The sequence below is a fragment of the Dipodomys merriami genome, unplaced genomic scaffold (genome assembly GCF_024711535.1).
Source record: "Dipodomys merriami isolate MVZ:Mamm:240054 unplaced genomic scaffold, mDipMer1.0.p SCAF_25, whole genome shotgun sequence".
In the NCBI taxonomy this organism is placed as follows: domain Eukaryota; kingdom Metazoa; phylum Chordata; class Mammalia; order Rodentia; family Heteromyidae; genus Dipodomys; species Dipodomys merriami.
Window position 1 is genome coordinate 13,107,027 of NW_027203937.1, and position 26,441 is coordinate 13,133,467.

Here is a 26,441-nt window from a genome sequence, read left to right on the forward strand (position 1 = left end):
TTTTTGGAAGAGGTATACCTCTATATTTAAATCTTTGTCTTTTTATTTTCTTTCATAGCATTGAAATATCAGTAAGCATTTAAAGACAACAATGCCTAGTATACACACAGGTTTGAAGACAACAGTAAAAGGTCACCTTGAAAAAAGCACATTAGAATGTGTACTTCTAGCATTCATATTGATGAGTGGATTATTTATTTTCCTTCCTGACATCTCCATTTCCTGCTTTAAGACTTCGGATATTTGTTAAGATGTGGGACAACTGATTATATATGTGAGAAATTGCATCCACGGCATTTACTTATTGAACATTATTTGGTACCATCTGTGTTTAAGATGCTATACTAAATGTACTGAGGGACATTAAAATGTAGTTGAGGTTCTGCTATAAAGCTAGTTAGTTGTCAGGAATTGATGATATTTAGCCTTGATATTACTTTTCTATGGTATTCTTTGTATATATTTTCCTTTTTGTCTTAAGGCTCCAACTGATTTCCCAAAATGCTTTTGGTCTTTACAGTTCTTGAGCAACTGTGGATGAACCATTTAGATGGTTCAATTTAGGATTTTTCAACTTCATGATGATACAAAAGTGATACCATTCAACAGAAACCATACTTTGGTTTTGCTTTTGTGATGCTGATCCTGGAGATTGAACTCAGGACCTTCCTAGGCAAGCTGAGTAGCACTCAGCTACACTCCCAGCTTAGCTAGCAATGTCTTATTCTAGCTAGCAACAGATCACAGTGTTGGGCAGAACAGCTAGCCACAGCTCCCAGCAACTGCACAGTCAGTCTGCAGTACAATGTGTGGCCAAGCTCTAATGCTCTGTGTGTTAGCTATAAGGACTTCTAGTGTTTTCAATTTACAGTGTTTTACCAGGAGGAAGGCTATTTTAGACCCAGAAGCATTGATAGTTTGTCTCTGAGATGGCAAGGTTAAGGAAAGAATAGAGACTATGGCAGATCAGAAATTGATGGGGAATATGTGAAGCTGTAAGTACATTTGAAGTTACAGTGTTATCCATGATAACAGATAGAAAATCTGGAGCAAAATTAGGTCAGTGAGGATTGGCTTGGTCAGAAATGTCTTCAAAATGAGCATGTGGTTTGACTGTACCTTAGAAAGGGCTCCTAGGTAAAGGAAACAATGTGAAGAGAATTGAATTGAGCAAATGTTTTTTGAGTGAACGGATTAGAAAGTCATATTGGTTAATTGTAAATAAAGCTGGAAAGCTTTAGGAATGAAGAAATGGAGTCTTTTAAATGACTTTTTTTTCTTTAGTGATTTCTTAGAGTCTCTTATTTGTGCCCAGATTGACCTTAAACAGCAATCCTCCTACCTTTGATCTTCTGCATAGCTATGATTATAGTAATATATCATCACATCCAGCTTATTGATTGAGGTAGGGCCTTGATATCTTTTTGCCTGGACTTGTCTCCAGCTGAGATTCTCTTGATCTCTGCCTCCTGTGTTGCTAGGTTTACAGTCATGATCTTCTGAACCTAGCATAAAATTTTATGCACTTGAAAGTATACCATTTCAATGTGAAATACTGTAAAAGAAACAGATCAGCATAACAGCTGTGTAGCAGAAGGGGTGTGTGTGTGTCTGTGTGTTTATATTAAATAGTGTCATCGTAAGGGAATCTCTAAAGAATTATTTGAGCTTAAATGAGAGTCAGTGTTTATTTTGCCTTTATATAAATAATATTTCAGCTCAGTTTAGTAGCAAACAGTTTAAATTGACTATATAACATAGTTAATAGTCAATTTAAGTTAAATTCACTGACTTGAAACATTTGGGCACTGTTACACACAGATGCATTTATGTCATGTTTTGTGTCTGTTTTCTTTCACTTAATGTGGGCTTTGAGGTTTATCTGTGTTTGAGCATGTATCATTATTTCATTCCTTTTTATATCCCACAACTATTTTACTATTTTAGATATACCATGTTGTTTATCCATTTAGCAGTTGATGGACATTTGTAGTGTCACTACTTTTTGGCTAAAAGGAGTATACTTCTGAGAACATTTATGAAAAGTTTTTGTGTAAATAAGCATGATTTCATTTCTTTTAGATGGAATTTCTGGGTCATGTGGTAACTCTTAACATTTTAAAAAGATGCTGAACTATTTTCCAAAGTGGATACACCATTACGTTACCACTAGCAGTGTAGGAGGGTTTCAGTTTTACTACATCTTCATCTGTACTTGTTTTTTATTTCTTTGATTATATTCATCTGAAAGTATGCAAAGTGGACATGATTTGCATTTCCCTAATGAGTAAGGATATTGAAAATCTTTTCATGCATGAGTTGACCGTTGTATAGCTTCTCTGGAGAAATTTATATTCTAGTCCTTGGTACATTTAAAAAGGTGTTGAGTCTATCTACCCTTATCCCCCAGTAGTATGAAGATTCTGATGTTGTCTTGAGAGGCACAGCCTTTCATCTGTCTATAGTCCCTCATAGATAGCAGTAGTTAGGACTGGACTTACTTACATGTCTTTTATCACATGTAGGCAAGCTTTTTGCTATGTTGTTTCAATAAATTCCCAGGGCATAAGTTGTATCACAAACTGATCCAATCAAATTCAGACTCCTTTATGGGAATAGCTCTCAAGGTCAATATGTAAAATTTATTCTAACTTCAAAAAGATCTTCCTGGCCAACTTTCTGTTTTTGATTTTTTTTCCCCAGCAAAGTAACAAATCCAGCAGAGAGAGAGAGAGAGAGAGAGAGAGAGAGAGAGAGAGAGAGAGAGAGTGTGTGTGTGTGTGTGTATGTGTGTGTGTGTGTGTGTGTGTGTGTGTGTGTGTGTGTGTTGTCTGTGTCTGTGTATCCACGTGTCCACATCCACGTCCATGTGTGTCCTGGGACTTGAACTCAGGGCCTGAGTGCTGTCCCTGAGATTTTGTACTTAAGGCTAGTGCTCTACCACTTAGAGCCACAACTTCATTTCCAGTTCTTTGGCAGTTAATTGTATGTAGCAGTCTCTGGACTTTCCTGCCTGGGCTGGCTTTGAATCACAATCCTCAGATCTCAGCCTCCTGAGAAGTGAGGATTACAGGTGTGAGCTGCTTGTGCCAGCTACAGTTTAGCATTTATCTACAATGAATCTGCTGGTCTTCAATTGCCTTTTACCACAACCACCACTGTTTCAGAGGAGTATTCCTTCAATTTGAACTTTTCCATACTTGATTGTAAATATAGTTAAGTCTCTTTTAAGGAGAGATCTGGGCCTTGGTTTTATGATCTGCTTCTTTGCCTATGCAAAATCTAGTAGTCAGGGCTCTAGTGCTATAGACATGGACAATAAGTGGGTTTTTTTTGTTTGTTTGCTTGTTTTGTGTTGTTTTTTATTGACTTTCTAATTTATTTGCTGAGTGCTCAGGAATGGCTGTGACAATAGTCCCAATTTCTTTGGCTTGACTCTCCTGGCCTGAAACCTATACCCTAAGAGCTAGAGCAAGACCTTTCACCTGAGAACAAACAGACTCCTGTATTCTTGTCTGTATCAGTATGGTTTATAATTTCTACCTTGCTAAACTGTGAGTAGAATTGGAGTGAGCCCTGGTCCAAACACTTGTCCTTACCAAGGTTTAGTAGATTTTCTTGAATAATTTCTCATTTGCTATATGCTTAAATGGTTGCAAACTTTTTTTTGTTTTTTAATTTTTTTAACCAGTTTTACTTGAAATAAGTCTGAGAAACTTCCCATACTTCCATGCCAGAAAAGAGGGGGACAAAAAGACTAATCAGATCTTTTTTTTGAACAGTTATCCTGCTTCTTCACTTGTGAAATTGTGACTAACACTGTACTTTAGGTTGTAAGGATTAAGGGAATGACATCTATGAAAACTTAAAATTTCTAATAAGAAATAAGAAAAACTTAGTATACAGAAGCATGCTGATGTAAGGGCATTTCTCCTTTCCAAATTGTTATGTACTTTAGAAGTGGGTCTCAGACATTTTGAGGTTGAGAAATTCTGAAGTTCCTGGACCTCAAAAATTGTGTGATTGCAAATTTTTATGGATAAGTTTTTTTATATCACACATTATTTATGTTACATGGGCTAACCCAAGTCAGATCTCTTCTGAAAAGAACCTTCTCTTCCCTGACACCTCCTAAAGGTCCCAGTCTAAACACTATAGTGGGATTACATTTTCACCCTCTCAGTACTTCACAGTGGTGATTGATTTTCAACATGTGACACCTTGAGGGACAAATTCAAACCATATCCAAATTATAGCATAAACACAGGAATAACATCAATCTGTTGTCTTTTTAAAAGTTTTTGCTAGTTATTGAAGCTTGAACTCAGAACCTTATATACTCTCTTGGCTTTTGAATCATGGCTGCCACTCCACCACATGAGCCAAACTTGCAATGGATTGTTTCTTTCTTTGCTAGATATTTGGAGGTAAGTCTCTTGGACTTGTCTCTTTGGCTCCAAACCATGATTGTCAGATCTCAGCTTCCTGCGTAGCTAGGATTACAGGTACAAACCACCAGCACCCAACTAATCACTTTTAATGAGATCATCTAGCTGTTTCTGGAAGTGAGGAAGTATTAAAGAGAAGAAATGAGTTAAAAATGTACTTCTATAATCTAGGTGGACATATATTAATTTAAAACAGAATTGAAGAGATAGATCATAAAATGTTCATTGGATCCAAAGTTTATGTAGTAGTTGATAATCTGTGCTAGAGCTAGAAATCTTTTATCTTTTCTTTTTTCTTTATTTGTTGGTACCGGGTGGGGTGAGGGGAGGACAGTGTGTGCAGTCCTGAGGCTTGAACTCGACCTGGATGCTATCCCTGAGCTTTTTTGCTCATACTAGTGCTCTACCTCTTGAGCCACAGCACCATTTTTGACATTTTGGTAGTTAATTGGATATAAGAATCTTTTTCTGGCTTTGAACTGTGATCACCAGATCTTGGCCTTCTGAGAAGTTAGAATTACAGGTATGAGCTAGTGGCGCCTAGCTCTTTGAATTTTTAATATGGAGAAAATTTGTTTCTTTCTATGAGTAATTATTTCCATTGCTAACTAAAGTAGAAAAATGGATTTTCTTTTTCCCTTTTTTTTTTTGGCCGGTCATAGGGCTTGAACTCTGGGCCTGGGCAGTGTCCCTCAGCTCTTCAGCCCAAGGCTAGTGCTCTATCTCTTGAGCCACAGAGCCACTTCCAGTTTTCTGGTGGTTTATTGGCGATAAGAGTCTCACAGACTTTCCTGCCCGGGTTGGCTTTGAACCTTGATCCTTAGATCTGAGTAGCTAGGATTATAGGTGTGAGCCACCGGCGCCCGGCTTCTTTTTCCCTTTTAACTTGAATTGTCATGTTGCTAGTCTGGACACTAAAATTCAAATAAGTAGTCATAAATTTAAAGAAAATATCAGCTTTATAAACAAACCTTTTGAGCTTATACTCTTTAAGGCCAATGCTAGTTAATCATTTGGGGAATGAGTTTTTATTAGAAATTAATAAATATTATGGATGTGATGCTTGCAGGAAGTACTCCATGGCAATGTTGACTTCAAGAGGTACTTTGATTCCCCCAAATTATGCAAGTCTTTTTTAGATATCACCAAAATGGTAAAAAGCACATCAGCATTTCTTTTTTTTTTTTTTTTTTTCAGTCCGGTCATGGGGCCTGAACTCTGGGCCTGGGCGCTGTCCCTCAGCTCTTCAGCTCAAGGCTAGCGCTCTACCACTTGAGCCACAGCGCCACTTCCAGCTTTTTTCTTTTTGCTTATGTGGTGCTGAGGAATCGAACCCAGGGCCTCAGGCATGCAAGGCAAGTGCTCTACCACTGAGCCACCTTCCCAGCCCCACATCAGCATTTCTTAGTGGCTTGCCCTTATGTACCACAGCCACCGAGGACAACTAATCCCTCCCTCTTCCACTTGTCATTACCCCACTTTCCTCATGTGGCTGAGAACATTTTTATATTTGGAGAAGAGGTAGGAGATCTGAGGCTAGCTTTCATAGTTTTTGGTAGGTTTTAGGGTGCTTAGTATAATTTCTGTTTTTGTTTTTTTTTAAGTATTTATTGAGTTACCTGCTACGCTTAGTGGTGGTTAAGTCATTTCAAGAGATGGGGCTAAGTGATTTTCTTTTATGAAGGAAAGAGCTGGAGAATAGAACCATGTCATAACCATCTTATGGTCCCAGTCTTATAACTAATAAACCAAAATTCGGATTTTGGAGTGATATGTAAAAAAACAGTACATTTCACATTAGGAACAAATTTGTTGTTTTGTTTGATATTACATTATGTTTTTCTCCTTGGTTTTTTGCCTAACCACCCTCTGATCTTAAAGATACCAGACCCCCTTTCTCCTTTTCTTGTTCTTTTTCTCTCAGACTGTTTAGCTGGAAAGCAGACTGTTTACAAATAGTCTGAGCTAACAACATCCTTTCCTGCTGATGGAATATTTGCCAGAATGAAACCTTTCTCAGGACTGAGTGGGTGTTCTTGTTTGTGAGTGTTCTGGAATGTAAATGGACTTTTATTTTAAGAAAGGTTATTTTTATTCCAAAGTTCAGTATACACCAAGATACTAATTTGTAGTAGTTGGAAAATATGGAAACATAAACTAGAAACTGGACTTATTAGAAATTGTTAAATCAAGGAAAGGTCTGTGTACATGGATTATAACTAACAGGAAAATCCTGAACTGTCATAACTAGCAAACTAGAATTCAGTTTATTGAGCCTATTTTTCTTGGCTTTAGTTGTTATGTAAGTGATATAGTCTAATGGCACACCAAGGAAATTTCTTTAGTAATGATAACAACCCTATTTGAGACACAGCTTTATAGGGAATATAAAACTACCAAACCACAAATCTTTAGAGATTCTGTAACAGATTTGGTCCCTGTGTTTTGTTTTATATGATTAGAATCCCTTACTTTGGAATGAAATACTTAAAAAGAATTTTTTTTTTCAGATCTGAGGCTAAACTCAGGGCCTGGGTACTGCTCTTGAGCTATTTTGCTCAAAGCTAGTACTCTACCACTTAAGTCACAGCTCCATTCTGGCTTTTTTGATAGTTAATTAGAGATAAGAATCTCACAGACCTAATCCTGTTCTGACTGACTTTGAACTGCAATCTCAGCCTCTTGAATAGCTAGGTTACAGGTGTGAGCAACCAGCACCTAGTTGGAATGATACACTTTTTAAAAAGCATTCTGAGTACTATTGCTTTTAAGCTCTATGGGAAATAAGTGAACATCAGAGCAATTAGTTAAATTAGTGTCTTAGAAAGGTACTAGAAGCATAGAAACCTGGATTTTAGTACAGTACTTGCCAAAACACTAGTTAGTTGAGTGTGAAGTTGGCCTAACACTCAGTGCTTATCATTTTTAAGTCTTCTATTGCAAAAGAAAATCTCATTTAACTCAAAGATCTATGTTGTAAAAGGTTTGACTTTCTGATAAGCCCTTAATTGGAATAAAATTAGAATGTTCACTGGTCATGTGCACATAGATGGTAAGCATTTTCCTTTTCCTTCATGATCTTAGTTTAAGGGAAATTGTAGATTGGGATAAATAGGACATTTTTTTGGTTTTAGACCTTTTAAAGTAAGATTACATCCTTCATATTTGTGCTTTTCAACTGTTGGACTGTGAGTTAATGAAATGGGAAGAGGGGAAGGTAAGAGTAAGGAGAAAAAGCAGATAGAAAAATCAAAAGGAGATAAAATAGATGTGAGTACTTTGGGACTAAGGATCTCAAGTAAGACATATTGTTTTCTTCCATCCAGTTAACTGCCTCTTGCTTTCTCCTTGTTCTATGTTTTACATGGAGACAGAGCAGATTTGTATGGGTTTTCCTGTTACCTTTCCTTGAGATTATGGAACTACCTAACTATATTTGTTCTACTGAACAGATAATACTTTCTTGGAAATCTTCAAAGAAGCAGGGAGGATTTTAGACCCCTATGATAGAAAATTTGCTGGGCTATATACACTTAAAATGTTTTTGGTTCTTCTTAGTTTTCTGTTTCTTGGCTATGATAATTTTGTCCTCCAATGACAGAATAACCTAGCGAAGTTTTTTCTATTGTACATTATAAGGAAACACTGAGTTACATTGTGTAGCTGTGATACATTTTATAAGATGGAGAAAGAATGACTGAGTCATACATTAGGATGAGAGAGACTTCACTGAATTGGTTTCAAATGTTGCTTCCTTCCGCCCCTCCCCCCCCAAAAAAAAGTCTTGTACTTTTGGATAAAATCTTCTACTGGGACTCAGTACATAAACATGACTGAAATGCAGAATGGAAGCAGAGGAAGCAGGACTTAGAAAGGTGAAAAACAGAAGAAAAAAAAAAGTTCCTTCCGTGCTAGTTCCAGATATATTCTAGAGGGGCACTAAAAGATTTTTAATGCTGTTTTTAGAAAAATCAGAATTGCAGTTTTGTAAAGATTATTCTGGAGATTTGAGGCTTGATTTAAAGATTTTCAAATTTGGAAGATTATGAGATTTTTGTCTGTAATTTCTTTTACTTGAACACCTATTTATTAAGGCTTTATTTAGGATTTTGGTTAGATTCTATTTTCTCTTCTAGTGGGGGAGACACGCTAATGGCCTAGCAGTTCCCAAAATCCCTTTATACTGAAAAGTCATAAAGAACCCCAAAGAGCTTTTGTTTATGTGGGTTGGTATCAAATCAGTTTTGCATTGCTTACAAAATACTCAATATAAACAGCTTCAGAGAAGTAAAGGAATAGGCAGAAACTTTTTGAAGAGTCCCAGGGGCACAGCAGATAAGAGAGAGATTTAAAATTCCAGTCCTAAAATATAAATTTGTAATCCTAGTCAAGTAGATTTTTAAGACTAATCAGACTTAATAATTACAAGAAACACGGAGCCCCATTGTATTGCCCAAGCTGGTCCTGAACTCCTGAGCCTTGTCAAGTAACCCACCTGTCTCAGCCTCCTGAGTAGGTGGGATTATAGGTATAGTCCACTATGCCTGGTTAATAAATACTTTCTAATATAATATATGCTTTTCAAGAATTGAGATAAATTCATATAACATTCGATAAGTACTATTTGATAAGTACCGTTTCTCTTAAATTATGTCTTTGATTATTCCAGAAAAAAACCTTTTGTCCATTAAATATCACCTCCCCACTTTCCCTCTCCCTGCAGATAGTAAGTCACTATCTCTGTCTGTGGATTTGTCAGTTGTAGCTATTTTATATCAATTGAGTCATACAATGTGGCATTTTACTTATGCTGACCTTTATTTTACATAATGTTCTTAAGTTTTATCTGTTATAGTACATAAAATATTTAAACAGTTTATAGTGAAAGAATATGTAGACACACACTTTCTTACTGCTGAATAATGTTCTGTTTTGTGTATCAGGTTTTGTTTATCCATGTCTCCATTCATGATTATTTGAGCTGTTTCTACTTTTGACTATTGTAGAATTACTGGATCATAACATACTATTTTAGCTTCTTAAGGAAATCACCAAATATTTTCCCTTGGAGGAATATACCATTTTACATTTCTAGTTTTATTCCATTATGGTCAGAGAAGATATTTTGTGTGATTTCAGTCTTTTTAAAAATGGGTGAAGGGTACTGGGGCTTGAATTCAGAGCCTTTCACTCACATGGCTTGCTTACTTGGCTAGTACTCTTATTGCTTGAATCACAACTCTAACATTGTTTTTTTGCTGGTTATTTCAGAGGTGGAATCTCACACTTTTATATCTGAGCTGTCTTATTACAATCCTCTGAATCTTAGCTTCCTGAATACCTAAGATTACAGTTGTGAGTCAGACTAAAAGTTTTGGAGTGCACATGAAAAGATGTACACTCTGCTATTGTTAGGTAAATTCTAATTTTTTAGTACAGATCTCATATTGCTGTTACTTTTTATAAAAATCACAGAGTATTTTGTAATTAAAAGAATGTTATGTAAAAAACTTTATGTATAGTTTTTATATCATTTATACATGTTATATAATGAAAAGATTTTTTAAAAACATTGTCAATTTTCAAAAAAATGTAAAAACATAATCTTTATCCATCTTGGGAAAAACTGTTGTCTTAAGGAGAAGCCTCATATACTTCTAAAATACTTTTTATTTTTTGTCATCCCTGGGGCTTGAACCCAGGGCCTGGACACTAGCCTGAGTTTTTTCACTCAAGGCTAGCGCTTTACTACTTTTAGCCACAGTGCCCCTTCCGTTTTTTTGGTGGTTCATTGGAGAAAGAGTCTCATGTACTTTCCTTCCTGGGCTGGCTTCAAACCAAGATCCTCAGACCTCAGCCTGCTGACAGGTGTGAGCCGCTGAGCCTCCAATGCCTGGCTCAAAATACCTTTTTAAAAAAATCTGTAAGTAATTGTACAAAGGAGTTGTCAATTAAAGAAGCCTTTTATGAATACAATGTATCTTGATCAGTGTCACCCCTTTCAACATTCTTACCCATCCCTCCCAACCCACTTCTTCCCTGAATGCTACTTTTTTTTGGTCCATCCTGGGGCTTGAACTCTGGGCCTGGGTGCTCTCCCTGAGCTCTTCAGCACAAGGCAAGCACTCTACCACTTAGCCACAGTGCCACTTCTGGTTTTTTGGTGGTTTATTGGAGATGAGTCTCACAGACTTTCTTGCCTGGGCTGTCTTTGAACCGCAGTCCTCAGATGTCAGCCTCCTGAGTAGCTAGGATTACATGCCTGACAAGTTGCTCTTTGTTGACTCAGCAATTTTCTGGTTGCTATAACCTAGACTGTTTTACAGAGTCCTCACAGTCTTTACTCTGTTTTTGGATCGTCTGTTTAGAAGTAAGTCTTTGGAGATACCTCCCCCACATGTTTTGCCAACATTACTCTCTATGATTACTTTTCCTAACACATACTTTATAATGTCACTTTAATATTGTCAAATTAAGTTCACAGTTAATGTAACATTTGTGTGTGTGGTCTGTCTGTGTCTATGTTTGTGTATGCTGGTACTGTGGCTTGAATTAAACTCCTCCTGTTCAACTGGCACTCTACCACTTGAGACACACCTCCAGTTCTGCTTTTTGCTGGTTATTTTGGAGGCAGAATCTGGTAGCCTTTTCTTCATGGGCTGCTTTCAAATCACAATATAGAGGAGTACCTACATGAGTGAAAAACCAGAGTGAGAATGCATGACTTGGAATTCTCTCTTCCTCCTCCCCCCGCCCCACAGACAGTAGGGATCCTACTCCGCCTCTGGTTGTTGCCAAGAATTTTAAATATAAGTGTCCTGATGTATTTCTGACATATTTATTCTAAGATCTTCAAGGATACCAAAAATCTACAAATGTTCCAGTCCTTTATAAAAATGCAATATTTGTCTATAACCCAGGCACGTCTGTATGCTTTAAATCATCTTTCAGCAGAGGTCTGTAGAGGTTTCAATATATTATTTAGGGATGACAGGAAGAAAAAGGTATGTATTTGGTATAGACAAGTTTTTCTCTTTTAAAAGTATTTTCAGTCTGAGTGGTTGAAACCTGTGGATTATAATTGTTTATGTTGATTATCAAATCAGTATTAAGAATATTAGTATTTTAGTAATAAGACATTTGATAGACAGGTCCCTTGAGAAAATTAAGTTTTAATTGTGGATCAGAATTTGAAGAGATTATGAAATGTTGCATATTTAAAGTTTTTAATTCATTATCTCTTTCTTTGATTTGTCCCTTACTCAGAATTATCTTTTACCAAGAAATGTGTTAAAAAAGCAGTATATTCTTTAGTTGTACCTGCCTTGAAAATACAGGGCAAATTTCTTTGGCATTAGTACTACATATGTAATCATTCTCTTTAGGTATGTGCCTCATTTTCACAAAGGAACATTCATTCTTTTAATTGCACTGTAGTGTTTTGTTCTGGTTTTTTTTTTTGTAATTACTTAATTTTATTTTAAACTAGATGGGAGACACAAAGCAATCCTCCTTAATAAAGTTGAGAATGAGCTTCTCTCAAAACATTTTTAATAATGCACATTAATTTTAAAAAAGTATTCATCTTACAAATAGTTCTGCAATCCAAATATACAATAGCTTGGAAAACATTTTAGCAAACAAAAGCCAGTGTAAAAAGACAGATTAAATATCAATACCAAATTTCAAACTCTACTATAGAGCCAGAGTAATCAAAACAGCTTGGTATTGGCATAAGAACAGACCTCAGGACCAATGGAATAGAATTGAAAACCCAGAAATGAACCTACAGACCTATAGCCATCTAATCTTCGATAAGGAAGCTAAAACAATAGAATGGAAGAAAGAAAGCCTCTTCAGTAAATGGTGCTGGCAAAATTGGTTAACTACATGTAGAAAACTAAAGCTAGATCCTTATATATCACCCTGCACCAGAATCAACTCCAAATGGATCAAAGACCTTGAACTCAAAGCAGACACTCTGAAAACATTACAGGATGGAATAGGAGAAACCCTAGGTCTCCTTGGCTCAGGCCGAAATTTTCTGAATAGAGACCCGGAAGCACAACAAATCAAAGAAAGGTTGGACAAATGGGATTGCATAAGGTTGCAGAGCTTCTGCAGGGCAAATGACATAGCTAGCAAGATCAATAGAAAGCCCACCGATTGGGAGAAGATCTTTACTAGCCATACAACGGACAAGGGTCTCATATCTAAAATATACTTGGAACTCAAAAAATTAAACCACTCAACAACAAATCCTCAAAGAAACAACTGCCCAATAAATAAGTGGGTGAAAGACTTAAAGAGAAGCTTCTCTGAAGAAGAAAGAAGGATGGCCAATAGACACATGAAGAAATGTTCAACATCCCTAGCTATAAAAGAAATGCAAATCAAAACAACATTGAGATATCACCTCACTCCAGTTAGAACAGCAAAAATCAAGAACTCTAACAACAACAGATGCTGGAGGGGATGTGGACAGAAAGGAACCTTACTTCATTGTTGGTGGGAATGTAAACTTGTTCAACCACTTTGGAAAGCAGTATGGAGGTTCCTCAAAAGACTTCACATAGATCTCCCCTATGATCCAGCAATCCCACTTTTGGGCATTTACCCAAATGTTTACAAACAAGACCACACTAAAGCTACCAGCACAACTATGTTTATTGCAGCATTATTTACCATAGCTAAGATATGGAACCAACCCAGATGCCCCTCAGTAGATGAATGGATCAAGAAAATGTGGTATATATACACAATGGAATTCTATGCCTCCATCAGAAAGAATGACATTTCCCCATTTGTTAGGAAATGGAAAGGCTTGGAAGAAATTATATTAAGTGAAATAAGCCAGGCCCAAAGAAACATAGGTCCCATGGTTTCCCTTATTTGCAATATCTAGTATAGGTATGAGTCAAGCGGAAAAGGTCAGATAATGTGATGTTAGGAAAATGAACCCTTAAATATGTATTTTAATGTTTTCGTTTCTTTCATGCATGTGTTTCTAAAGCATTTATAAGATTATTTCTTTGTTGCTTTGTATGTCCCTTCCCCACAGTGTAACCCCCGCTTTCACTATATTTGATGTCAGTATAACATGTGGAGGAGATGGGGACAAACAAGTCGTTTAAGGATTCAGGTGGACCTGTTGCAACAATGAGAAGTACAAAATGTCATGTCAAAAACCAGCTTTACAATGTCGGTGGGGGGGGGGAGGGAGGTATGATTGGGTGGGGGGGAGGGGGGAGGCTGGGAAGGGAGGTGAAGGGTAAACAAAGGAGGAGGCTGCAATGCTTGGTAAGAAATGTATGCATTATCCTGCCCATGTAATTGTAACCCCTCTGTACAGTATGTTCTCAAATAAAATAAAATTAAATTAAAAAAAAAAGACAGATTAAAACAAATAGAACAGTAGAGGTTTTATATGGCTCAGATTTTACAGTTTTCAATGTCAGAAATCTGTTCCTTCAGCTGGCTGCATTGCTCCGGATTTAAAGAAATACCTTTCTTCCTGGCTTCATTACACTTTCTGGATCCAGCCAATATTCTCTAATATCAATGAGAACTTTCCTTTTAAAGTCCCGAACACTTGTGTATCTCATTTTCCCAATGTGAAGCATGTTGTCATCTCTGCTGCTGCTGCTCTGCTTAGAAGATGCCAGAGCTCTCCAAGTCTTGCCTGTCCTTTGCTTTTCTGTAGTAACTTGCTTTTTACTCTGTAACTTTTTGTCAACTTCCCTGTCAGAATCACTGCCAGAAGAGCTTAAAGAAACAGGTTCCTTTGATTTAGGCATTGCTCCACTGTGGCACACCCACAGGCTCAAACTCTCTTGCTTTGGACTCTTGTTCTGTTTTTTTGACAGGATATCTCTCTATACCCCTAGGCTGGCCTTGCATTCAATAGTCTTCTGCCTCAGCCTTCCAAGTGCTGACATTACAGGCATGTGCTTCTCTGCCCTACTCTGCCTATGAATTTTTGTAGTGATTTACTTGTATTTTATATTAAAAGTGATTTGTGTGAAACCAAAGGAAAATAAATAATAGCTTTTTGTGGCTTTTGTCTTTTTTTTTTTCAGCCTTTAAGCAAAATAAATGTACCCAATGAGAAGTTCTTCGATGTTCCTGCTTTCTTAACTGTCTCGGGACAACTTCATCTTGAAGTGATGGCAGGGTAAAGAACTTTATTTTCTTTTTTGCTTGTGCTGATTGTGATTTGGGGAAAGAGAAATAGTGCCTCCTCTCTCAATGCACAAAACTAAAAATTGAAACTAGTCTTTCTCATTAGTCCATTTGGTTTTACATAAGTTTTGTAGACTGACAGTTTAAAATACCCAAATTTCTTACCAAAGGAGTACACATTAGTTTTAGTAAATATGTAATAGAAAATATAAAGTTGGTTTTTGATAAAATCTATCCTTGCCTAAATCTTAACCATACAATCAAAATTTAAATGTAGATAATCATCTGTATAGGAATAAAGGGAGTACATAGTTTTCAAGTGAACCAAGTACTGACTTATTTCTCTTTAAGAAAAATTTTAAAAATAAAAGAAAAAGCACCTGAAATAGCTGAAAAGAAATGCTAATTGGTTTCAATTTACCCTTAGTTCCATTAGCAAGTCTCTAAGTAAAATCAAATGAATTCTCAATTCTTTCTTCTTCAGACATTTGGAAAGTCTTACATTCTTTTGGGTCCAATTTGCTTTTTAAAGACACAGAATTGGACCAGAAATCTTTGAGATTCTGTAAGTACCTTCTTAATGCTGACCTAGTGAATACTAAATTTCCTTAGTACATCTTTTTTTGTTCATACAAACATTGTGTGAGTAAAAACCAAATGTCTTCAGAAAATAGCCTGAGAGAAAAATGCTTCCCATTGTGTTCAATGTGCACAGATCAAAAAACTCAAAGGAAATATCTTAGAATAGATTATTTTGTGTACATATTTTACTTACAGGATAAAAAAGTCACTGGGCATGATAATATACAACCTGTAATCCCAGCACCTTTCATTTTGCTTTTAACTTCTTTCCAGGCTTTTTTTTAATGTCGTAAAAATACATATTAATTCTAGCACTTTGAAATCAGAAATGAGAGAATGAAATCTTCCAGTTTAGCAGGGGCTGCATTAAAAAAATTATTTTTTTTGGAAGTGGCGCTGTAGCTCAAGTGGTAGAGCGCTCACCTTGAGCTGAAGAGCTGAGGGACAGCGCTCAGGCCCAGAGTTCAAGCCCCACGACCGACAAAAAAAAAAAAAAAAAAAAAATTATTTTTTTATGTGCCCCTAGGTTATTTTTATGTTCATCTTTGAGACAGGAAGATGTTGTTTGGTGGCTCCAAGAAGTTGACTTTATAGAAAATCTAGCACTGTTAGAATAGGACATTTTCAGAACTGGCTGTGGTAAGGCCATACTGGGCATGTCTTAGGAAATTCCTATTCCTGTTAACATATAATTTTTAAAAATTAAAACCTTCATTCACACAGATGTAAGTGAGCATGTAGTAGAGACTTACAAACTTTCTTTCCTGAGTCTGGCTTCAAACTGTGATCCTCAGATCTCAGACTCCTGAATAGCTAGTATCACAGACATGAGCTACCACTGCCAGTCCCTGTTTTTAATATGTTTAATCCATCTTATGAATGATGTGCAAATGTAAAGATAAAGTGATGGCAAAAATCAACTTTACTAGAATTTTCCTAAGAATGGTAGCAGATCTGATTTTAGAACTTTATGGAGAGATAATTTGCATACTATAAAAAATTTGACGTGTATAATTCAGTAAGTTTTAATATGTAGTTGTTCAAACATCATTGTCATAATTTTGGAATATATTTACCATCCCAGGAAGAAACATTGTCTTATCAGGAGTCACTCCCTACCCTCTGTTTAGTGATTGTCACCTACCTTAGACAACAGTTAATCTACTTTCTGATCTATACAAATTCATGTATTCTGGATATTGTGAATATTTCAAATTTCATAAAATACTATATTTTGTGACTGGCTTATTTTATTTAGCATAATGTTTTTAAATATTCTTCATGTTACAGCATGTATCAGTAATATCATCCAAAAAACTTGTTACATGAATCTATCATATCTTGTCTAACCTATTTATTAGATAATATACTCTTTATTTTTTTCTACTTTTTGGCTATAATGAATAATATTGCTCCAAGCAATGGAGTAGAATTTTTTGTGTGGAAATGTTTTTATCTTTCTGGGCAAGTATCTAAGAAGTGAACTTTGTGTCATTACAGCTCCAGTTTTAATTATGTGAAGAATTGCTAAACTATTTTGTAGAGAGGCTGCATCATTTTACAGTCCCATTAGCAATGTGTAAAGATAAGTTTGTCCATATCTTTGTCAATAGTTACTATTGTCTTTTATTACAGCCATTTCAGGAGAAATAATGTTTTTTATTTGCATTTCTTTAATCACTAGCTAATGATGCTGAACATCCTTTCATGTGCCTGTAGGCCACTTGTATATATTATTTGGAGAAATGCCTATATAAACCCTTTTGCTCTGAAAGGGGTAAAAGAATTCTTTTTTTTTTTTTTGAGAGAGCATTTTTTTTTTTAGTGTCAATATGATGTACCAAGGGGTTACAGTTACATAAGCAAGGTAATAAGTACATTTCTTATCAAACTTGTTATCCCTTCCCTCATTTTTCTCCCATTTTCCCTCCTCCCAATCCCCGCCCCCAAGTTGTACAGATCATTTCCAACATATTGTCTTGTGTATGTTGCTGTTACATTGTTTCCCCCTTGTCCTTTGTCTCACCATTCTGTTGTTCCCCTTCTCTTCCCTAATTCAAATAAATGTACATACAATGCCAGGGTACCAAAATCAAATGCAGTGACAACAAGGGATATACCATGAGGGAAGAATATAAAAAAGAAACAAAAAAATCACATAGTACATTAAAAACAACAACAACGAAGAAAAACCTCTGTGTCCACGTCTTGGAGTTCATTTCACTTAGCATCATCTTATATGGTAATATGTACATAGCTATTGAGCTAGTCTGCTCATCTGCTAAGATTATCCTAGATGTATACTAATTATTGCAAATAAGAGACCTATGTTTCTTTGGGTCTGGCTTACTTAATATGATTTTTTCCAAGTCTTTCCATTTCCTAACAAATGGGGCAGTGTCATTATTTCATCATGATGGAAGAAGTCTTCATATGTTAATTATACAAGCACGTGTTTTTCACCATTAAGTGGCTTTCTTTCATTTTCTTGATGCTGAAAAATTCATATTTTAATCTTGCATTTCTTGAATTGAAAGCACTCCAATGGGCACAGCACTGTAAATACAGCTTATGATTCATCATTGACATACTTAACTGGAATACATATTATAATTATTGACTTCAGATTTCAAATACACATTTAATATTTAGCTAGCTCTAATTTCTTTGTACTTCTGGTTTTGCACTCACATTGTCAAAAAACAATACTTTTGAGAACTTTGTTGAAGGGAGGTGGGCATCTTTTATTTTCCTAAGATCAAAACATTTTTTTAAACTTTTTTTTGTGTGTGTGTGTGAAAATACCATACAGTGGGGTTATAATTACATGGGCAAGATGAGTACATTTCTTTTTTTTTTGGGGGGGGGGTGTCCGGTCGTGGGGCCTGAACTCTAGGCCTAGGCGCTGTCCCTCAGCTCTTCAGCTAAAGGCTAGCACTCTACCACTTGAGCCACAGTGCCACTTCAGGCTTTTTTCTTTTTGCTTATGTGGTGCTGAGGAATCGAACCCAGGGCCTCATGCATGCAAGGCAAGCGCTCTACCGCTGAGCCACCTTCCCAGCCCCAATGAGTACATTTCTTATCAAGCATTGTTGCCTCCTCCTTTGTTTCCCCTTCCGATCCCTTCCCATCTCTCCCCCACTAAAGTACCCCTCACCCCCGCCTAAGTTGTAAAGTTCATTTTTCGACATAACATCTTGTACATCTCATTGTTGCAATGGGTCCACCTGTATCCCTACTTAAATGATTTGTTTTTTCTCTTCCCCTTCACAAATTATACCAATATCAAATACAGTGAAATCAGGGGTTATACCATGGAGGAGGGGAGTACAAAGCAACAAAGAAATCATCTTATAATATGTTAGAAACAATCACATGAAAGCAAAAACATTTAAATACTTATCTTGGGGTTCATTCCACTAACATCAACTTATCTGACCTTTTCTGCTTGTCTCAGACATATATTAGTTATTGCAAATAAGGGAAACCATGGTACCTATGTTTCTTTGGGCCTGGCTTACTTCACTTAATATAATTTTTTCCAAGTCTTTCCATTTCCTAACAAATGGGACAATATCATTCTTTCTAATGGAGGCATAGAATTCTATTGTGTATATAGACCACATTTTCTTTTTTTTTTTTATTGTGAAAATACCGTACAGAGGGGTTACAATTACATGGGCAAGATAATGAGTACATTTCTTATCAAGCATTGTTGCCTCCTCCTTTGTGTCCCCTTCCCACCCCCACACTCCCCTACTCAAGCCCCTCCCCCCCCCACCAAAGTTGTAAAGTTCATTTTTTGACTTAACGACTTGTACATCTCATTCTTGCAATGGGTCCACCGGTATCCCTATTTAAACGATTTGTTTTTTCCCTTCCCCTCCACAAATTATAGCAACATCAAATACAGTGAAAGCAGGGGTTATACCATGGGGGAAACCAACAAAGAAGTCATCTTATAAATATGTTAAAAACAATCGCATGTAAAAAAATCTGAATACTTATCTTGGGGTTCATTTCCCTAGCATCGACTTATCTGACCTTTTCTGCTTGACTCAGACATATACTAGTTATTGCAAATAAGGGAAGCCATGGGACCTATGTTTCTTTGGGCCTGGCTTACTTCACTTAATATAATTTTTTCCAAGTCTTTCCATTTCCTAACAAATGGGGCAATGTCGTTCTTTCTGATGGAGGCATAGAATTCCATTGTGTATATTTACCTCATTTTCTTGATCCATTCATCTACTGAGGGGCATCTGGGTTGGTTCCCTATCTTAGCTATGGTAAATAATTCTGCAATAAACATAGTTGTGCTGGACCTAAGTTCAAAACATTTTTAAATTACCAATTAGAATGATCATGTTAATGGAATTTTTCATTTTAAAAAGTTTTTTTATTGGTATTATAAAGGTGGTATACAAAGGGGAAATTTTTCATTTTCCTTCCAAAAATGTTTGTATCATATTTGCCTTCAGCATTTATGCAGTTATTAACCATATTAAGCACATTATATATTAGTGTATAAATATCATAAACAATGAAAGTACTGTTGCATATTCTTTTAGTGAAATAAGTGGTTCAATTCTTATTACTCATTATTGCATGATGAAATCCTTACTGTGGAATGACTAACTGGAAGCAAGTGCTGAGTATATTTTTGTCCTTTCAAAGGTATGATTCATTTATGTTTGTGTATCTGAAGGCTCATTGTCTGAGATTTCATTAATATAACCAATTTTACCATGATCATTAGAGACTAGATTATTACTATCTTTTTGCTTTCACATAATAATGAACAGTTTTTCTCATCATTTTTCTTCTGTTATTATAAGGGAAGTATAAATAAAAGGAAAATAAAAGGTCTGAATTCCCAACTGTTTCTCATGAAAGCTATAAAATGATATGAGTAGTGTAGTATCCAGGCTCTTCTTAGGCCTTCTTGAAAGATTATATAGTCAGTATTTTTTGCACTACAATATGGAAATTGAAGATAACATACTGCTGATAATTTATCTCACTACTTTAACGTCTTCTTGGGCATCATTTTTCCATTTTCTTAATATTCTTTTCCTTTAATATAATGAAAAATAATGAGTAATGGTGAAACAAGTCACACTGTGATGAAATAATAATGAAATGTTTCAGGATACAGGAAAAATAAGAATGCTAAAACTTCACATGTATCTTAAATTCATGAAAGAATTCAATGGGGTTTATTATTATTAGACATTGTTGAGGGAGGCGGTTGGGATGTTATTTTTTTTTTAAGACTTCTTTAGTGACTTGTATTATGTCTCATGAAAAAGGTTAAATTCTAACCTATGAATGTACTTATTTGAAAATAGTTTTTGTAGATGCAGTCAAGTTAGAATTAGGTCACACAAGGTTCATATGGGTCCCAGAGACATGGAAAAGAAGACTGTATAAAGATGGAGAGACACATGTTGGAGTGATACTGAGGATTGTTGATAGCCATCAGAAACTAGGAAGAGTAAAGAAAGGCTTCTGTGCTAGAACCTTCAGAAGGAGCATGGCTTTGCCATCAGACTTTAATCCTCACAGCTAGGAGGAGAAATTTGTGCTGTCTTATATTAGTCTGTTTGTGGTGATTAGGAAACTAACGTAACCCCTAAGAGAATATAGGTCATGAAATAGTAACTGGTTTTGTTTTTGTTTTTGTTTCAGTTCTGAGGCTTGAATTCAGGGCCCAGGTGCTATTTCTGAGCTTTTTTTGCTCAAAGCTAGTTCTCTGTTACTTGAGCCACAGCACCACTTCTAGCTTTTTGGTAGTTAATCAGAGATATGCATTCATGGGCTTTCTTGCTTGGACTGGCTTTAAACTGCAATCCTCAGATCTCAGTCTCCTGAGTAGGATTACAGGCATGAGCCAGCTGAAATAGTAATTTTTTTGGTAGTACTGAGGTTTGAACTCAGGATCTCATGCTTGCTAGGCAATTAATCAACCACATGAGCTATATACATCAGTTCTTCCCCTCTCCCCTGTTGCCACCCCTTCTTTTTTCCTTTAGTTATTTTCAAATAGGGTCCTGTATCTTTGCCCTCTTTAGTCCTACACTGCAGTTCTTCTGTTTATGCTTCCTATATAGATAGGGTGATAGGTGTATAAAATTTTGCCACGCTTTTATTGGTTGAATTGGAAGCCTCAGAAGTTTTTTGCCTGGGCTGGCTACAAACCATGTTCTTCCTGATCTTACCTCCCATGTAGTAGCTTACAGTTACATGTGTGGACCATAAGACTCTGTCTTAATTTTTATAAATAGTTGGAAGTGCTCAACAAAAGAACTTGAAAATTAAGATGGAATGTTTTGGATCCTGACAATATACTGAGGGTTATGTCAGTTATGATTCATCCATATAATGGATTACTGTACAACCATTGAAACTGATAAAACTTTACAGTGTATTTGTGTGTGTGTGCACATACATGTGTGCCAGTCTTGGAGCTAGAATTCAGAGCCTGGGCACTGTCCCTGAGCTTTTGTGCTCAAAGCTAGTATTCTAAAGTTGAGCCACAGCTTTATTTCCGGCTTTTTGGTCATTAATTATAGATAGTTGTCTTACACACTTTACCTCCCAGGCTAGCTTTGAACCACAATTCTCAGATCTTACCCTCTTGAGCAGTTAGAATTCTGGGTGTAAACCACTAGTACCAGGACATTTTTTCCTAAACAAGAGGGAGTTTTTGTTGTTGTTGTTGTTTTCTTTTTGTCTTGTTTGTCTTTGGGAGGGTGGGGGGCGTCACAGAAATGGAGGGACAAAATGTGAACAATTGCAGCAGTGGTACTCACTAGACACTATGTTGAAAATGAACTGTACAACTTGTGTGTGGGAATGGAGAGAAAAACTGGGATAGAACGAAGGAAGGGGTGACATTACCCAGAAAGAAATGTATTCATTGCATGACTTATGATGAAACAGTATTCCCTCTGCACATCATCTTTATTATAAGAATTTTTTATAAGTGGCATGAGGGGCTGGGAATATAGCTCAGTGGCAGTGTATGGGCAAGGCGCTAGATTCAAACCCAAACAAAGCTCTTTTTTTTTTAAATGGTTATAAAGTAGAATGCAAAGTTAAACACACACACACACAAATACACACACACACACATACACGTATATATGCATGGGAAAAAATCCTGAAAAAATCCATACTAACATTCAACTTGTTAAAAAAAAAAGTGACTTGTATGCTAATTTCTATTTCTTAAAATTTTAGAATTTGGAAAGTAGTGCTTTATTACTTTAATAATATTACTTTTCATTTTGTGGGAAAATTCAGCTTGGGCTCTGATTAATTGGTTAGTTTGTGACTGATACGAGCAATTCTCTGTTCATTCCCTTGGGTTATTTGGTCATTTCCAATACTGAGCTCCCAAACCATCCTTGCCCAGGGTGTTCTTATGCTCTGGCTGAGATGAGAATGTCAACATGTGAAATTGAGCTAAACTGAGGTAACCTTTATAACTGAGTGTTAAATTTTCATTTTCTGACAATCATTTAAACTGAGTTACTTAGCACTGCTTGAGTAGTAACATACTCAATTTTAATTATCATTACATTAATTTACAAAGCACAAATTCTCAATCTTTCAAGTTTTTCTCTACTGTTTATAAAACCTGAGATAATTTCTTTAGGAGTTAAGAATATGGTAATCATTCTTTTTACTCCATTTCATGGAAATATTACCGGGAAACTAAAATCTTTAATTATCCCCCATTGTTGCTTGATTATGTAGGAATAATCCTGAAGGTTCTTTATGCTGATGTCTTGATGGTGAGCCTTAAAGAGAGATTTCTTCTTTTAGTGCATTATTCATGTTAAAAAATAAGAATTAAAAGACTATTGGTATAAATGACTTGGAGACTTTGTTAATTATCACCTTATCAGTTGTATTTTTTGTGTAAAAGAGCCAGAAGATGAGCATTGTAGGGGACTGATCAGCAAGTATAGAAGGTTTTTAGTAGGAATAGTTAATTTGCTTGAGTTCAAGTAGAGAAGTTGAATGGATTAGCCAGAATTTGGGTAGTGCTAAATAAATTTAGTTAATGGGAAATAGATAAGTTCTGATGGTTATAATGTTGGGCCAAGAACTCTGTACTGAGTAATTAATAAGAAAATAGAGATACTGAGTGGTATTGGGGCAGTGGTAGATTTAAAGAATTGGAGGTTTTAATGAAGGAGTGTTAGTACAGAATTGAAAACCTAGATGAATGTAAAGTGATGGTCAAGAATAGTTTTGTAAAGTTCATATCTCTAACATAGATTCTCTGCTTAGCTGTTGACTTGTAACTTGAATTATTTTTCTTTTTCATTTAACTATTGTATAGCACTTCAGACCTAACACATTCAAATTTAAATCCTTTTTCCTTCTGAATTCTGTATCTCAAGAAATGGCCTTACTAACCTTCTACCTCATCAAATTATGTATGTTATGTCATTCCAAATTATTTTTCCACACCCTTTGTATCCTTTAATCATTTGTTTCCAATTCACATTGTTTATAAACTGTCTTAAACCACTTAAAATATTTTAAGCACATTATCCTGTTTCAAGGATTTGTGTTCTTTTACATATTGTTTTTCTGCTTTGAATGTTTTTTTTCTCTGTGCCTTTGTCCCTAACTCTTGGCCATTGATATAAACTGTACTTAAACATTATCTCCCCAGTATTCTGTCACCACCACCCCTACTTCTGTCTTGTTTAAGTATCTTTATATATTCCATTGTTGCATTGTGCTTACCTAGTTTGTTTCACTGGCATCATTGAATTATTCTCCTAGCTTCGTCTTTGAACTTTTGAAGATAGGGACTGTGACTTATTTGATTTTATAACTGTTAGTTCATACAAAATGGAGATTTAAATTGAGATATTTATTGGAAAGAGGTTTATATCCTACTCACAAAAAAAAACACTGAAAGTATCTGTTTATCTTTCCATTAAATTATAAAATTTTCAAACTATATCATGTTCTTTGTCTTTCTGTTACTACCACATTGCCTTGTTCAAGGCTGAAAAATCAAACTCAGTTTAAATTCAGCACTTACTGAAAAGCAAAAGGCTAGGTTCAAGAATGCATGTATGAACAAAACATATATTATCTCAACCTTCATGACCTCATAAACTCTACTGAGCAAGGTGAGCTTTAAATAATGAATTGTAAGCATGACAGTCATTTTAAAGGTGAAGTTTCACTTGTATAGGTTGGATTAAATTTATAGGTAATGTTATTAATAGCATGCATATAGAGATAAATATTAAAGTATCCATATTTAAAAACCACTGTTGTAGTTGATGCAGATTTTATTGGTGTGTGTGTGTGTGTGTGTGTGTGCGCGTGCGTGCTGGTATAGGAGCTTGAACTTGCCTGCTCTTGCTTGACTTTTTCTGCTCAGTGCTGGTACTCTACCACTTGAACCATATTTCCTTTTCCACATCTTTGCTAATTAATTGGAGAAAGTCTCATAGACTTGAACCATATTTCCTTTTCCACATCTTTGCTAATTAATTGGAGAAAGTCTCATAGACTTTTCTGTGTGGGCTAGCTTTGAAGCAGTCTTCAGATCTCAGTCTCTTGAGTAGCTAGAATTACAGACATGCGCCACCGTTGCCCTTTTATATTCTTAAAGCAACAGAAATTCAGTTAATCTCTCCCCCCCCCCCATTATTATAGAGCATTTTATGTTGTATCATCTTTCAGATACACTAGTATATGTTACTTGTATTGATTTGGCTCTAGAATGTCTTGTCTTTGGGGGGAGGTGTGTTTGTGTAGGTATGTAAGTGTGTAGGTATAGGTATTTGGGCCTGGGTACTGTCTGTGAGCTATTGTTTTTTGTTTTTTTTCTCAAGGTTAACATCCTACCACTTAAGCCACAGCTCCATTTGCAGCTTTTTTGATGGTTAATTAGTGAAAAGACTTCGTCCTGAGTAGGATTGAAGGTGTGAGCCAGTGGAGCCTGGCTCTTTTGGTACTCCTGTGCTGTATTTGACCTATTGTCCTTGACTTACATTTAACCAAACCTCAAAAGCTAGAAATCTGTGTAGCTTCTCTGTCCTGTTCCTTTATCAGCTCTTAAATACTTAGACCCCATTAATTTTATATAAAAATGTTGTGACTTTGCATCCTGTCTGACTTAAGGATAGCTACCAGGTTCATGAAGGATCTGGTTATCATAGCCTAAAGAAATAGTTGAAAATTCAGGGTATGTTTAGTATAAAAAAGACAAATGAGAGAGATAATTTGATAGATGATGAAATTTGTTTGGTAGACCTCTATGCAGATATCTTTTTTTAAGAACAACTTAATTATGACACAATTCATATACCATGAAATTCACCCTTTAAAAATCTACAGTTTAATATTATGTTCAAAGAGTTGTAAAACCATAGTAAATACATAGCAGTATTTACTAGTAGTGTTTACTGTGCTCATAGTTATAAAATCATTACCATTATCAATTTTTACCATTTTCATCACTGCAAAAGAAGTCCATAACCATTAATGGTCACTTCCCTTTCCTTCCTGCCCAGAGTCCCTAGCAAACACTACTGCATCAGAAACACTGGAGTGAGATTGAGCATTCTGTGTTATCGATGAGAACCACCACTTTAGAGAGAGACTGTTTCCTGTTTTATGGACATTCTGGGGAGAGGCTGAGGAAAGATTAACTGTTATATATGGACGTTCTCAATGAAATCTCATCCCTGCATCTCCAAGTTCACTGAAGTTCTAAGTACAGACCATTTCCCTCCCCTGCAGAATACACCCTGTATTCCAGATAATGGCAAACTTGCTTCGCTGCATTGGGCAACACTCAGCCATCTGTTTGATGTCCTTTAAAAAATTGTTGAGATACCTTGTCCACTGAAAATTTCTTCCTGTTTTTCCTTTTTACTTTTTTTTTTTTTGCTGATCGTGGGGCCTGAACTCTGGGCCTGGGCGCTGTCCCTCAGTTCTTCAGCTCAAGGCTAGCGCTCTACCACTTGAGCCACAGTGCCACTTCTGGCTTTTTCTGCTTATGTGGTGCTGAGGAATCAAACCCAGCGCCTCATGCATGCAAGGCAAGCACTCTCCCACTGAGCCACCTTCCCAGCCCCTCCTTTTTACTTTTTAATGCTGATTATTTTAAGACTGATTATTATTTTAAGGTTGATCCAGAAAAGAATGAATATAAATGAATATGTCTGCTTACTTTTTCAC

General features: G+C 36.0%; 1 protein-coding gene across 1 annotated transcript in view; it reads left to right on the forward strand.

The window, feature by feature from the left end:
• The window catches only part of Nars2 (asparaginyl-tRNA synthetase 2, mitochondrial), a 111,672-nt gene that overhangs the window by 21,927 nt on the left and 63,304 nt on the right, over positions 1-26,441 (forward strand). The window contains exon 6 of the mRNA XM_070034916.1: positions 14,528-14,622. Coding sequence (XP_069891017.1) covers positions 14,528-14,622 — 95 coding nt within the window. The remainder of the gene's footprint in view (positions 1-14,527; positions 14,623-26,441) is intronic.